Source organism: Nomascus leucogenys, chromosome 18 (assembly GCF_006542625.1).
Source record: "Nomascus leucogenys isolate Asia chromosome 18, Asia_NLE_v1, whole genome shotgun sequence".
In the NCBI taxonomy this organism is placed as follows: Eukaryota; Metazoa; Chordata; class Mammalia; order Primates; family Hylobatidae; genus Nomascus; species Nomascus leucogenys.
In genome coordinates, this window is record NC_044398.1 from 56,364,430 (window position 1) to 56,378,624 (window position 14,195).

A 14,195-nucleotide genomic window follows, 5' to 3' on the forward strand; every position below is an offset into this window, starting at 1 on the left:
GTTACTTATAGAGCTCTATAAAGAGACTGTAAAAAGGCACACACTACACATTAGAAACCATTAAATTAAGAGAGGTTAAATATTGATGCTGCATGCTGAAAGAGAAATAAATGAAAACTTTTATTAGGATAGTGTGAAAAATAATTACAATAACCACATGTCTCAGATTCCTTAAGACAGTCCTAATTCCAAATATTATTTTTAAAAATTATGTGCCCTTTTTTTTTTTTGAGAACAGTGTCACTATAGCACACTATGGGAACTAACGTGTTACAGTAGTTTATAGGACTTGAAAACAATGACTGAGAGACGACAAAAACACCACCCAAAATTTAACTTCCTCTTACTTCTTGGTCCCTGCACTCTCATCACGAGTCTTGATTTTCTAAGAGACCCTGATGTTATTGCCTAACACCTTTAGCGGTATTAGTTTAATTTCTGCCTCTTAAGTTTTGATACTTCTATCTCATTCCTGAAGCCATGACCTAGATCCTACCACTATCATCAATCTCTTCTCTCAGCTTCTCAGTACCTCTTTAACTGAGACCTGGTTATTGCCTGAGGAACTGCATGCCCTGCAGCCATCTCAATGAGCTATGAATCTTCATTTTCTCTTGCACTATCTATCTCAGGGTCGTCATTACTCTCTATGTCCTCTTTCCCAGTATTATTCAAAATTAATGTCTTTTAAAAATGCCCATTTTCTTTTCATAGTTCCATTACTGCAAGTGGAAAAATCTGCTGCCTGGTAAGCTTTCTCTCTGGAGGACAGCAGAATTTAGGAGGAGTAAAGCACAACGAAAACAGTCTATGTTACTGAAGAGCTATTGTAGAGGAAGTAAATGAGCTAGGAATGGGTTGTGATCAGAATGAAGTTCTTCATAATTCAGGAATGAAAAACCAAATCCCGTACATCCTCATTTATAAGTAGGAGGTGAGCTATGGGCACACAAAGGCATACAGAGTGGTATAATGGACACTGGAGACTCAGAAGGGGTTAGGGGGTAAGGGATAAAATACTACAGACTGGGTACAATGTACACTACCTTGGGTGACAGGTGCAGTAAAATTTCAGACTTCACCAGTATACAATTCATCCATGTAACCAAAACCACCTGTACCCCAAAAGCTACTGGAAAAAAAAGAATTCTTCAATGTCTTCAATGAGTGATTTTGGAGGTAGGGGAGTTTTAGATAACAGAAAGTTCATATAAAGTGAGAGTGGCCACTGGAGATGAGGGGGCCAAAATGTTAGATGAGTCTGGGACAGGTTGTAGTGTTACCTTAGATAATATGAAGGAGAAAAGATAATAAATGTGGATATGGGAAGATTTATAGACATGAAGGCAGGAATTTGAAGACATTTCTATTGTATGGCTCCTGTTTATTTTTTTTTTCAAGTAGAAGTCATCTAAGAGAAAAGAGAAACATGAAGAGTTTGGAGGTATGAAAAGAGGATTTGAAATAATAATTGCAAACAATGTTTCTAGTGCTTGATGAGGGGAACAGTGAGAGTGAATGGAATGGCCGGGGCACTATTGACATTAGTTATCTTTGTGTTCTCATAAGTTCATCTGATTCCCTCCACGGAGTCAGCCGTTCTGTACTTTACAGTAATATGAGAATCACCTGGAATGCTTACGCAACACAGATTGCTGGGCTCCACTATCTGGGAGTGTCTGATTGAGGAAGTCAGAGTGGGCTCTAAGAATCTGCATTTCTAACAAGTCCCCAGGTGATGCAGCTGCTGTGGGTTCTGGGGCCACGCTTTGAGAGCCGCTCTTTCTCCCTTCTAATGATTCCAACTCCCAAAGCCCTGAATTTGGTGAGTTTGGTATGTTTCATTTAAAAAAAAAAAACAAAATACATCCTTATAGTCATCTTGACGATTGACTTTACCGATTCGTTACATCACTTTTGTGCTTCTCTAAATTCCTTTAAGACATTTTCAATAAACTTAACCATACAGTATTATTAACAGTATATTTAATAATAAACTCACAATATACTCAGCCATCCAGCATTACTCACAATGTATTCCATCATTATCTTATTTTCTAGGTAGGCATTTCCTCCATGTTTCATACAATTTCTACCCACTTCCATCCTTCACTATTTTTTTTTTTTTTTGAAATGGAGTCTTGCTCTGTTGCCCAGACTGGAGGGCAGTGGTATGATCTCAGCTCACTGCACTCTCCACCTCCCAGGTTCAAGCAGTTCTCACGCCTCAGCCTCTTGAGTAGCTGGGATTACAGGTGCAAGCCACTGCCCCTGGCCCATCCTTCACTTTTTTTTTTTTTTTTTTTTTTTTGAGACAAAGTCTCATTCTGTCTCCCAGCCTGGAATGCAGTGGCATGATCTCAGCCTACTGCAACCTCCGCCTGTTGGGTTCAAGCGATTCTTCTGCCTCAGCCTCCCAAGCAGCTGGGATTATAGGAGCGTACCACCATGTCTGGCTAATTTTTGTATTTTTAGTAGAGACGGTGTTTCACCATGCTGGTCAGGCTGGTCTCAAACTCCTGACCTTGTGATTCACCCACCTTGGCCTCCCAAAGTGCTGGGATTACAGGCGTAAGTCACCATGCCCAGACCTTCACTGTTCTTATAAAATGAATGTTCTTTATACCTCTTTACAGTAATATAAATATTACCCATGGTTAAAGAACTTGTCTTTTATAAAAGGTTCCTGAGGTCCAAACTGCTTCTGCTTTTACTAAACTACTATTGCACCAAGAATCTTCACCACCTAACTTTGCTTTTTAATAATTTTTAATAATTCTCATGCATCTATGTGAATCAATAATAAGCTATCTAATGAAAGGAATAATGACTTTATACAGGTTACTATCAATTATATATTTCTATATATTTCTACATAGAAATCACAAATATCCTCTTTAGAGTGCAAAATAAATTTTTTAAAGGTCTCAAATGCATCTCAATTCCAATGCGTAAAAAAATTCTTGGTGAATAGGCCATGCTATCTGCTTGTTTGTGTCATCATGTATTTTGAGTTTTTTTTTTTTTGTAACACAAAAATAGAAACTAGTGGCCTTTGCTTCGTAAGAATACAAGGAAATGATTTTTCCTATTTGGTTAACTTGCATTGAGAGCATAAAATAATGTTGGGATGAGCAGAAATTTTTTATCTATACAATTTAATTTTCATATCCAGACTAAAGTCAAGATCAGAATCACTTCCTACCTTAGTGCCATGATTTATCTTCTGATAGTTATATTACCCAAAATTTAATAAGCTTTATATTATAATCATTCTCTTTACATACCCATATTGCTTCACTATTACAGATATCAGGTTTATAAGACTCCTAAAATATCTTGCCCAGAAAAATATTCCTCCATTTGAACTCTAAACTAAATACACATTTTATTAGCTTCCAGCAAAAGACTATTTCACCAACAATTGCAAAATATGAGGGAGACAAAAAATGGGAATCAAACTCATGTTTCTATTTTTTATATCTGCCAAATACAGTTAAGGTTTGTCCTGTGGCTTACTGAGGGGAACAACAATAAAATATCCCTTTTTTTGTATGTTTAGGGACTTAGTTTAAAATAGACCAATATGAGCAACAGAAAAATTCCTATGTATTTTCCTCCTCCTCTTTTCCAAACACTGGGCTGCCAGAAAAATAATCCGTGTTTTGGGCCCAAGCCATGATACAGCTCTTCAAAGTTCTCCAGGTTCTCAGCCACATAGCACTTATTACATTCATGGAGCATGGCTTAGTCTTTGTGTAATTCTAAACCTCCAGAGAATTATAAATAACTTATCTTTTGAGGTCAGCAAAGGAAAGACAGATTAATCAGAAATTTTGCAGAGACAATATTTTTACAAAGAGTGCCCTACATATCAAGTCTGATATATTATAGGGCCAACATTTTATTTAAAAAACCAGCATGCTTCCTTTTTTCTCCCAAGTAAGGAAATAAATCAAGAGAATAGCTAATATTAATCAAATGGGGACCAATTGATAAGAATGAAAAAAGTAAGCTCTTTATACACAGAAGTTGCCATTACTCATTTCTCCTTTCTGATTTATTTGATTACATTTTATCAACAAAGCTATATACCTTTGAAAAACAATAGAAACTTCCAGAAAAAGTTTACATTTCACATGCCATTACTGCCATTTTCATGTTATTTTACCAGAATTACATTAGGGGAGATTAGGCTTTACTAAAGAGTCTGGCAAGACTTTTAAAGAAGTCAGTTTTAATGCTACTGAAAAATGGTAAGACCATCACACGAAACAAGTGACCACATACCAACTGCTGTCATGTAGTCCCAGCGGTCAGTGAGGCACATATTGAAGATGAGGTGATCGGATGTGTGTCCCTGGCCAATAAGTGAAATCTGTTTCTCCAAATTCTGGCACACAGATGAAGTCCAGCCAATGAGAAACCAAAACACTACCAAGAGTATTACTGCCAGCATCCTCATGACCCGTCCACCAGTCATATATGGAATTCGTTGAGCCGTTCGTGAAAGAAACACCTTCAAAACCCTAGAAAAGCAAACGTTCAAATGTGAAAGCAAACCTAACATTCAGAAAGTATAACTCTAAAATAACTTATTTTTCTAGGTAAAATGTAAACCCGCCAAAATCTAGCTAATCAGAGTTTACTTTGTTTTGTATTTGTTTTTGTTTTAGAGACAGGGTCTCGCTATGTTGCCCATGCTGGAATGCAGTGGCTATTCACAGGCACAATCCTAGTGTACTGCATCCTTGAACTCCTGGCTCAAGCATTCCTCTCACCTCAGCGTTCCAAGTAGCTGAGACTCCAGGCACGTGCCACTGTGCCTGGCTTATGCAGAGTTTTAACATGAGAAAATCCAGAAACAATATTGCTCATGTTTTTATTTAACTTTATCTTAGTTTATCTTCCAAGTAGTAAAACAAATATCTTACATTAGAGTCCATTACATCAATAGGTTCATATATAGTGGGATGTCTTTGAGCGTGTCTTAATATTTCAAGGAAAAGTCTCAGGACTTTAGAAAGATCCGTAGGCAAACATTGCTCAAACAAGGTTTCTGGAGGATCAAAAAATAGTCCTGAAAGTAAGTGGTTGTATTTTACAATATTAAACTAACAAAAAAAACTTCCTTGAACCAGTTGTTTTTATAGTAGAACGTTATTAAAGATATTTTCTGAAAATCATTCCATATTACCTACGTTCATGGTCATTTTATCATATTACCAAAAATAATACGAGGTAATAATAAAAATGAGAGAAATATTTAAACATTAGGTAGACTAAGGTCATTGCATTAAGGAAGAAAATTGGGATGACCTATAGGAAATGTGATTTTTAAAAACTAAGTTTTTTTTCTGTATGTGTCTCAGATGAATAGCCTGAGTTGAGAACTACTAGATTAGATGATATCTAAGCACTGTTCTATCTCTAAATATTTTGTGAAGACAAAATGCACCCTTACTATAGGAATTCTCTACCCATTCTTCAATTTCATTTCTAGAATATTCTCGGCTGATTTTAACTCCCTACCCCATTCTGATATTTGATGTTACAAAATTATGATTTGACATAAACCACCATAAGCCTTATGATACTGTGAAAGTATCTGTAATCAATTTCCACAAAGAATAAAAATACACATTTTCTCAGTGTTCTATTCTTCACTTCATTCTTTGAATAATTTTAAGTCATATGAATTTTTTATAAAGATTATTCTAAATCTAGAAATGAAGCCAATATACCTGAAATAGCCTAGATGTACTATGCTATGTTTTTCCTCCATATATAGACCTTTGGCAATTCTCCCTGAATTAACACAACACATCCATTAAATTAACCCCACTGTCCTTCAGGACAGAGGGAAAAGTTAATTATTAACAAAATACTTCTCAATTTTTCTGTGGAACAATGTCAGAAATACAGTAACAGATACAAGTAAAACAGAAGATCTCTTAACCATGCTCCATCTCATCAGTTCCCCAGATTAACACTCTCCATTCTGTATATGCAATATATTAAGTGCCATCCATGTCGTAGTAACGCTAACACTGGGAACGCTAACACTGGCAGGTAATATCTTCACTATGCCTAAGCACTTCTGCTCCAACCAGTTTAATTACTATTTGTTATGAATCAGGTGTATTTGTTCCCAATTATGCCCACTGTTATAATTAAATAATTATACATGATTATGAAACAAAAGGAGACTATTTTATTTTTTTTAAGACGGAGTCTCACTTTATCACCCAGGCTGGAGTGCAGTGGCGCCATCTCAGCTCACTGCAACCTCCACGTCCTAGGTTCAAGCGATTATTCTCCTGCCTCAGTCTCCCAAGTAGGTGGGACTACAGGCATGTGCCACCATGCCTGGCTAATTTTTGTATTTTTTTTAGTAGAGACGGGGTTTCACCATGTTGGCCAGGCTGGTCTTGAACTCCTGACCTCAGGTGACCCGCCCGCCTTGGCCTCCCAAAGTGCTGGGATTATTACAGGCGAGAGCCACCGCACCCAGGTGAGGAGACTTATTTCTAAGAAATCTCTCTTGAATGCTTTGGAAAGATAAAAATAAAACATTAAAATAAAATGTTAACTTAGTGGAAATGAAATTTTAAAATAGAGAGTGGTCAATAAACAAAAAGCTAGAAAAATTCTACACTCAGATTACTTCAAAAACATTTAACACAATGCAGTAGATAATACATTTTGGTGATTTATGCTATAGAGAGAACAATGAACTCTAACTATCAAACCCATAGTCAAAAAGAGGCCTTATTTCAAAAAGACTGGTGAGTAATTATGTGTTTTAAATTACAGTATCTATATACTTTTTAAATGCTTTTCTACTTTAAAAAACTTCAACAAATTGACCAAATATAACACGAAGTCCAGTTATATTGGATAAGAAGGTTTCCATTGTAATTAGCAGATTAAAAGATTCAAGAATTCTGCCTTAGAAATAAGAGAAATTTCTTGGAAAATTAATATTTTTGCCAATTCCAATCTTATTTTCTGTAGGAGAAAGTTGTAATCACAATGTACACATATTTGTTTCTGGTTGAACCTGGATGAATTCTAAATTTTGAATGACTACATTCTCCAGAGAGAACCTGATCCACTTTTCTTCCATAGTTTGGCAAGGGCAGAAAAAGAGAAAATGTTTCCAAATTCTAGCTTTACTCTTAATGTAAACATTTTAAATATAATGAACAAACATTTATATAGTGACAGCCATATGTTAGGCATCATGCTAGGCAACATGGAAGGTGTAAGATATAATTTTTGTCTCTAGAAACTTACAGTTTAACTAGAAGTAAGTTTGCAAATAGCTACCATATGCAATAGCTAACATTATATATTGTATAATAGCTACCATATGCAATAGCTAACATTATATATTGTATGTGGCTAGCAAATCTACTAACCCAATAGAACAGGTAGTATTTGTTCTGGGCTTTGGGGGATATCAATAAGTAGAAATGAAGGAAAGTGGAAAAGATATAAGGGGATATTCTAATTGATGGGAATCAAAAGCAGGGAAATACAAGCTGTCTTGAAGTAGGGACAGTAGGGGGAACTGGTTGGCAGGAAGCAAAGTTTGGTTCTCAATACCCAGCAACTCCTATGGAGTTTTCAAGTTAAGGCAAGGAGTTTTCATCAGGTTGAGAAACAGTGCTTCAGAGAAAAAATAGTTATGAACTATATATTCTTTCCATGGTCAAAATGTGATAAGTATTTTTTTGATACTTGAGTTTCACAATTCCCATCGAAACTTTAAATCTCAGAGAGCTAATAGTGGATTTGTTAACTGTCTCCTTTAAAATACTTCTTAATCAGTTAAGTTTTGTCTTTTGCAAAGGAAATCTACGATTCCAGTTATAGTAACCTTTTACTCAAGAAATCCCATTTCCAAATTATCAGAAATGTTCATATTTTCTAGATGGCCCTTTGGGTATTTATTGTATAGCTTGAGAATTCAAGATTGTCAAATCCCTATAATCTCATTTCAAGAGAGCAAAACCAAAGCAAAATCCCTCATGAGTCTTCCATTATTAATTTTACTGGCTTTCAAATAATAGAAAACATAAAAACACAACTCTACACTTCAATCTAAGCACTTCAAGATATTGGTTTTTGTAAAATGGAATAAGATGCATTTTTCTAGGATTGTCTTAAGCCTAGAGGCCAGACTATAAAAAAGAATACATAGACATGCATTTGTATGAAATACAACTGTAGAAAAAAATTCAAATCATTGGACTTCCTATATGGATGACTTTTCCACTATTTTTTCATAGATCTTCAGGAGACCATGAGTTCAGAAGGTTTCACTATTTCTGAAGGAAAGCCCAACATATATGGGAAGACTGCAAGAAACTTCCAAAATTTAATATGAAAAGGCATATTTAAAGCGTACATTCAATTTTCATTAACAGCAGATAAATTCATGGAAATCATTCTGAAATGACAAAGAAAAAGGGCAACCCAGAAATTGTCATTATATTCATCTGCCTCTGTTTTCTCATTTTCTATACATTTCTGGTTCAAGCTATATAGCTCACCGTAAGAACTTGTACTTGGGTTATCCATGACCTTCCTCCAAGAGCTAATTGATATTGTTCACTTCTTATTTTACATGGTCTCTCCCCAGCTTTTGGTGTGGCTGGAACCCTCAGCTTCCATGATGTCACATTCTCTTGGTTTTCTTCCTAGTTCTCTCTTCCTACTTTCTTCCTACTTCTTGGCTAGCTCCTTTTCAGTCTCTATTGCAGACTTCTCTACATCAGTCTGCCCCTTGAATGGCAGTGTTTCCAAGGATCTCCTAAATGTGGCCATGTTACATTATCACTACATATTGCACCCAAGCAACTCCATTGGCTCCCCTATCTCAGTTATCATCTATAGGCTGGCAAGTCCCACCTCTATATCTCCAGTTCAGATCACTCTCCTGGGCTCACTCCCTGTGTATTCAGTGTCCTACTGCACATCAGCAGGGCCTGAAACAAAATCACCCCTCTCTCCATTTCTTCCTTCTCCAACCCACTTTGCTGTTCTCCAACCTACCTTTGCTGTTGTGTCACAGCCCTGTCTAACTGTACAAAGCAGAAGCTTAGGAATAAACTGACTTTTCTCCCTTATCCACATTCCAGCAATCAAATGAATCATTAAGCATTTAATGTCTACCTCTTAAATATCTTTCAAATTCTTCTATTTTTCTCCATCCTCACTGCCACTATTATAGCTCCTGGCCACCAACTCATTCCTATAGTAGCTTCCTAGCTAGTCTCCTTACTGGTCTTGCCCACCTTCAATCCACACTCTACAATGGACAACATGGTCTTTCACTATTGTACATCTGATCGTGTTGCTTCCCTGTTTACAATCCCTGGCTCTCCACCAAAATTTAGTATGGTAAAACACTTCTAAAAATTGGTTCCTCCTCACCTCTGCAGGCGCATCTCTCCACACTCTCTACATCCTATAGTTCTTCAGGTCCTTCTGGATGACATGCAGTTATCCTCTGTCTGAGCCTTTGCCCTCAGCTTTCCTCACCGTCCCTCCTCCCACCTATACAAACACAGTGTTTTGCTAAATCCTATATCTCCTTCATGTCTCAGTTTAGATGTTACTTGCCATCGACACCAGCACTTACCAAACAAGTAGCATCAATTTTACCCAGAAACTTGGTATGAATGAGAACTCTTAGATCCCACCCAGACCTACTGATTCTGAAACTCTGGAGGGATGGTCCAACAATCTATTTTAACAAACTTTTCAGGTAATTTTGATGAAGGGTAAAGTTTGAGAACCGCTGCTCTAAACAATTTTTCCTAGCAGATCTAAGATTGGTGCAGGTGCCTTTCCAATAGGCTGACCGCTCTAGCCTGCCAGGTAGATTTTTCAGTTTTTATTATGCCGATGACAGAATGCAAGGCTTGTAATAATAGTTATCCATTTTCAGAACGTTTGCATTTGTATGTGATTTTGCAGCATCTCTTCTATTTATAAAAAAGGAATGAATATACATATCCTCAAGCCATCCAGTCTTCTGTCCTATTACCTTAATTGGAATAATCCTAATGTCCTGAGTTTCTTCATTAGAGCCCAATTTCTATTAATCTTACTGTGTTCATAGAAATTCCAGAGAATAAATGCTTGTGATAAAAGGTATGAGGTGACACTTCTTGTAAGAGTAAAGCCAACCAATTATTGACATAAGAATCCTGAGAGCTAACAATTCAAAAAGTGCTGGAGGTTTCTGCCTGTCATTCTGCTTTTAATGGTGACAAATCCCCATGTTCATTAAGCTTTTCATCAATTTCTCAAAATTTCATTTTCAGAAGTAAATTAAACTTACTTCTTGGTCAGTGGATGAATTTTAGATAAATATCTAAAAAGACTGGCATCACTGGCGTAGAAATAGGTTTTAGACACTTATCAGACGTGAAGTAGATAAATATCTAAAAAGACTGGCATCACTGGCGTAGAAATAGGTTTTAGACACTTATCAGACGTGAAGTTCTACAAGTTTATTATGAGTATATTAAGTTATTGCTATTACAAGAAAGAAAATTCACAACTGGGTTCTAAATATATTGACAAATTTTTGTCAATTTCTGTGAGCTGCATGAGTTCTCATATCTCACATTGTTTTTCCTTTTTTCTCACCTTTTTTTTTCTAATTGAAGGTAGATGGAATAAGGAAGAATGATGAAAAAGGGAAGAAAGAAAAGAAGGGCTGCAAGACTGTTACAAGTCAAATCTTAGATGGTTATGAGACAAGGGGCCAGCTGGGCTTCCTGGGTTGAGTAGGGGCTCAGAAAGCTGTGAAACTCACTCATTTCCTGCATCAGGGCTTACTTCGGTCCTGCACGAATAATATTGAAGATACATGCTTAAAAGATTCCTAACACCAGGATTTCTGTATGTGGTTTTCTTCCCCAAGAAAGCTATAAACAGCGAAAATTTTGCTGTAAGCTTCCCTGTGTCCTTTCTCCCTTCCCCCTCCCCCAAAACTAAAAGGAATGTTAACTGCCCGTTTTTCTGTGACCAGCAGACCTTATCTATGCTCCCAATTCCAATTCCTTGTAAACATACTTTACAAGGTCCTGTAAGATCCTGTCTCCTTTGCCATGCCCCTGCAAGGTCATAAAGTAGATAAAACTTAAGTTGCAATTCCGGTTTTCCTCAAAATCTAAGACATGTCACAAAATTTGTTTCTCGCTCTAGTAACATCTTCCTGCCACACACATTTCTGGCCTTCAAGAGTTTAAAAGGCAATTGTATAATCTAACTCTGGCTACCCGTTCGAGACCCCTTCCACACTGTGGAAGCTTTGTACATTCACTCGGCTCAAAAAAGCCTACAGCATTTAAGTCTTTAATCCATCTTGAATTAATTTTTGTATAAGCTGTAAGGAAGGGATCCAGTTTCAGCTTTCTACATATGGCTAGCCAGTTTTCCCAGCACCATTTATTAAATAGGGAATCCTTTCCCCATTTCTTGTTTTTGTCAGGTTTGTCAAAGATCAGATAGTTGTAGATATGCGGCATCATTTCTGAGGGCTCTGTTCTGTTCCATTGATCTATGTCTCTGTTGTGGTACCAGTACCATGCTGTTTTGGTTACTGTAACCTTGTAGTATAGTTTGAAGTCAGGTAGCATGATGCCTCCAGCTTTGTTCTTTTGGCTTAGGATTGACTTGGTGATGCGGGCTCTTTTTTGGTTCCATATGAACTTTAAAGTAGTTTTTTCCAATTCTGTGAAGAAAGTCATTGGTAGCTTGATGGGGATGGCATTGAATCTATAAATTACTTTGGGCAGTATGGCCATTTTCATGATATTGATTCTTCCAACCCATGAGCATGGAATGTTCTTCCATTTGTTTGTATCCTCTTTTATTTCATTGAGCAGTGGTTTGTAGTTCTCCTTGAAGAGGTCCTTCACATCCCTTGTAAGTTGGATTCCTAGGTATTTTATTCTCTTTGAAGCAATTGTGAATGGGAGTTCACTCATGATTTGGCTCTCTGTTTGTCTGTGATTGGTGTACAAGAATGCTTGTGATTTTTGTACATTGATTTTGTATCCTGAGACTTTGCTGAAGTTGCTAATCAGCTTAAGGAGATTTTGGGCTGAGACAATGGGATTTTCTAGATATACAATCATGTCATCTGCAAACAGGGACAGTTTGACTTCCTCTTTTCCTAATTGAATACCCTTTATTTCCTTCTCCTGCCTGATTGCCCTGGCCAGAACTTCCAGCACTATGTTGAATAGGAGTGGTGAGAGAGGGCATCCCTGTCTTGTGCCAGTTTTCAGAGGGAATGCTTCCAGTTTTTGCCCATTCAGTATGATATTGGCTGTGGGTTTGTCATAGATAGCTCTTATTATTTTGAGATACGTCCCATCAGTATCTAATTTATTGAGAGTTTTCAGCATGAAAAATTAATTCAAGATGGATTAAAGACTTAAATGTTAGACCTAAAACCATTAAAATCCTACAAGAAAACCTAGGCAATACCATTCAGGACATAGGCGTGGGCAAGGACTTCATGTCTAAAACACCAAAAGCAATGGCAACAAAAGCCAAAATTGACAAATGGGATCTAATTAAACTAAAGAGCTTCTGCACAGCAAAAGAAACTACCATCAGAGTGAACAGGCAACCTACAGAATGGGAGAAAATTTTTGCAACCTACTCATCTGACAAAGGGCTAATATCCAGAATCTACAATGAACTCAAACAAAGTTACAAGAAAAAAACAAACAACCCCATCAAAAGGTGGGCAAAGGACATGAACAGACACTTCTCAAAAGAAGACATTTATGCAGCCAAAAAACACATGAAGAAATGCTCATCATCACTGGCCATCAGAGAAATGCAAATCAAAACCACAGTGAGATATCATCTCACACCAGTTAGAATGGCCATCATTAAAAAAACAGGAAACAACAGGTGCTGGAGAGGATGTGGAGAAATAGGAACACTTTTACACTGTTGGTGGGACTGTAAACTAGTTCAACCATTGTGGAAGTCAGTGTGGGGATTCCTCAGGGATCTAGAACTAGAAATACCATTTGACCCAGCCATCCCATTACTGGGTATATACCCAAAGGATTATAAATCATGCTGCTATAAAGACACATGCACACGTATGTTTATTGCAGCACTATTCACAATAGCAAAGAGTTGGAACCAACCCAAATGTCCAACAACGATAGACTGGATTAAGAAAATGTGGCACATATACACCATGGAATACTATGCAGCCATAAAAAATGATGAGTTCATGTCCTTTGTAGGGACATGGATGAAACTGGAAAACATCATTCTCAGTAAACTATCGCAAGGACAAAAAACCAAACACTGCATGTTCTCACTCATAGGGGGGAATTGAATAATGAGAACTCATGGACACAGGAAGGGGAACATCACATTCCAGGGACTGTTGTGGGGTGGGGGGAGGGGGGAGGGACAGCATTGGGAGATATACCTAATGCTAAATTACGAGTTAATGGGTGCAGGAAATCAACATGGCACATGGATACATATGTAACAAACCTGCACATTGTGCACATGTACCCTAAAACCTAAAGTATAATTAAAAAAAAAAAGCCTACAGCTTTTTCTTGTCCTCGGTCCCCTGTCTCTATCACTCGCTGCAGTCAGCCGCCACACCAGTTCTTTGGTGTGGCTAGGCAAGAACCTTAAGCGTTAACAGTTAGAGCTGAAATGTCTCTGGGCATTATCTGTTCTGATCTCACTAATGTATAAAAGACAATCCTGAGGCCCAGTGAGGGGAGTCATTTATCTAAAGCAAAACAGTCAGTAGCAAAATCATCTCAAAACTCCTCTCTTCTTACTGTCATGTGAGTACTTTTTTCAGTTACAGTATTTTACCAAAATAGAACTATCTATCTAGTAGCTGGTTCAGGGCCATATCATCTTTTAAAAGCACAACAGGAATCTGCCTTTCCAAACATGCCACATTTCCTCTACTTTCCTATATGCTCTTTTCTCTCTAATCCAGATGCTCGTACCTTTGAATGCCATCCCGTCTGTCTAAACTGATTCAAATCCCATTTATCTCAGGAACCTCATCCAATTTACATTTCTGTCTGATAGTCCCAGGCCACAAAATTTTCTCCAATTATTACTATTATTCAGTCGGTATTTCGTGTACCCTTATAAATCTT

At 37.2% G+C, this 14,195-nt stretch overlaps 1 protein-coding gene across 1 annotated transcript in view; it reads right to left on the reverse strand.

The window, feature by feature from the left end:
• Positions 1-14,195, reverse strand: part of GPR158 (G protein-coupled receptor 158) — a 411,815-nt gene that overhangs the window by 24,811 nt on the left and 372,809 nt on the right. Inside the window, exon 7 of the mRNA XM_003269372.4 lies at positions 4,291-4,529. Within this exon, the coding sequence (XP_003269420.2) occupies positions 4,291-4,529 (239 nt within the window). The remainder of the gene's footprint in view (positions 1-4,290; positions 4,530-14,195) is intronic.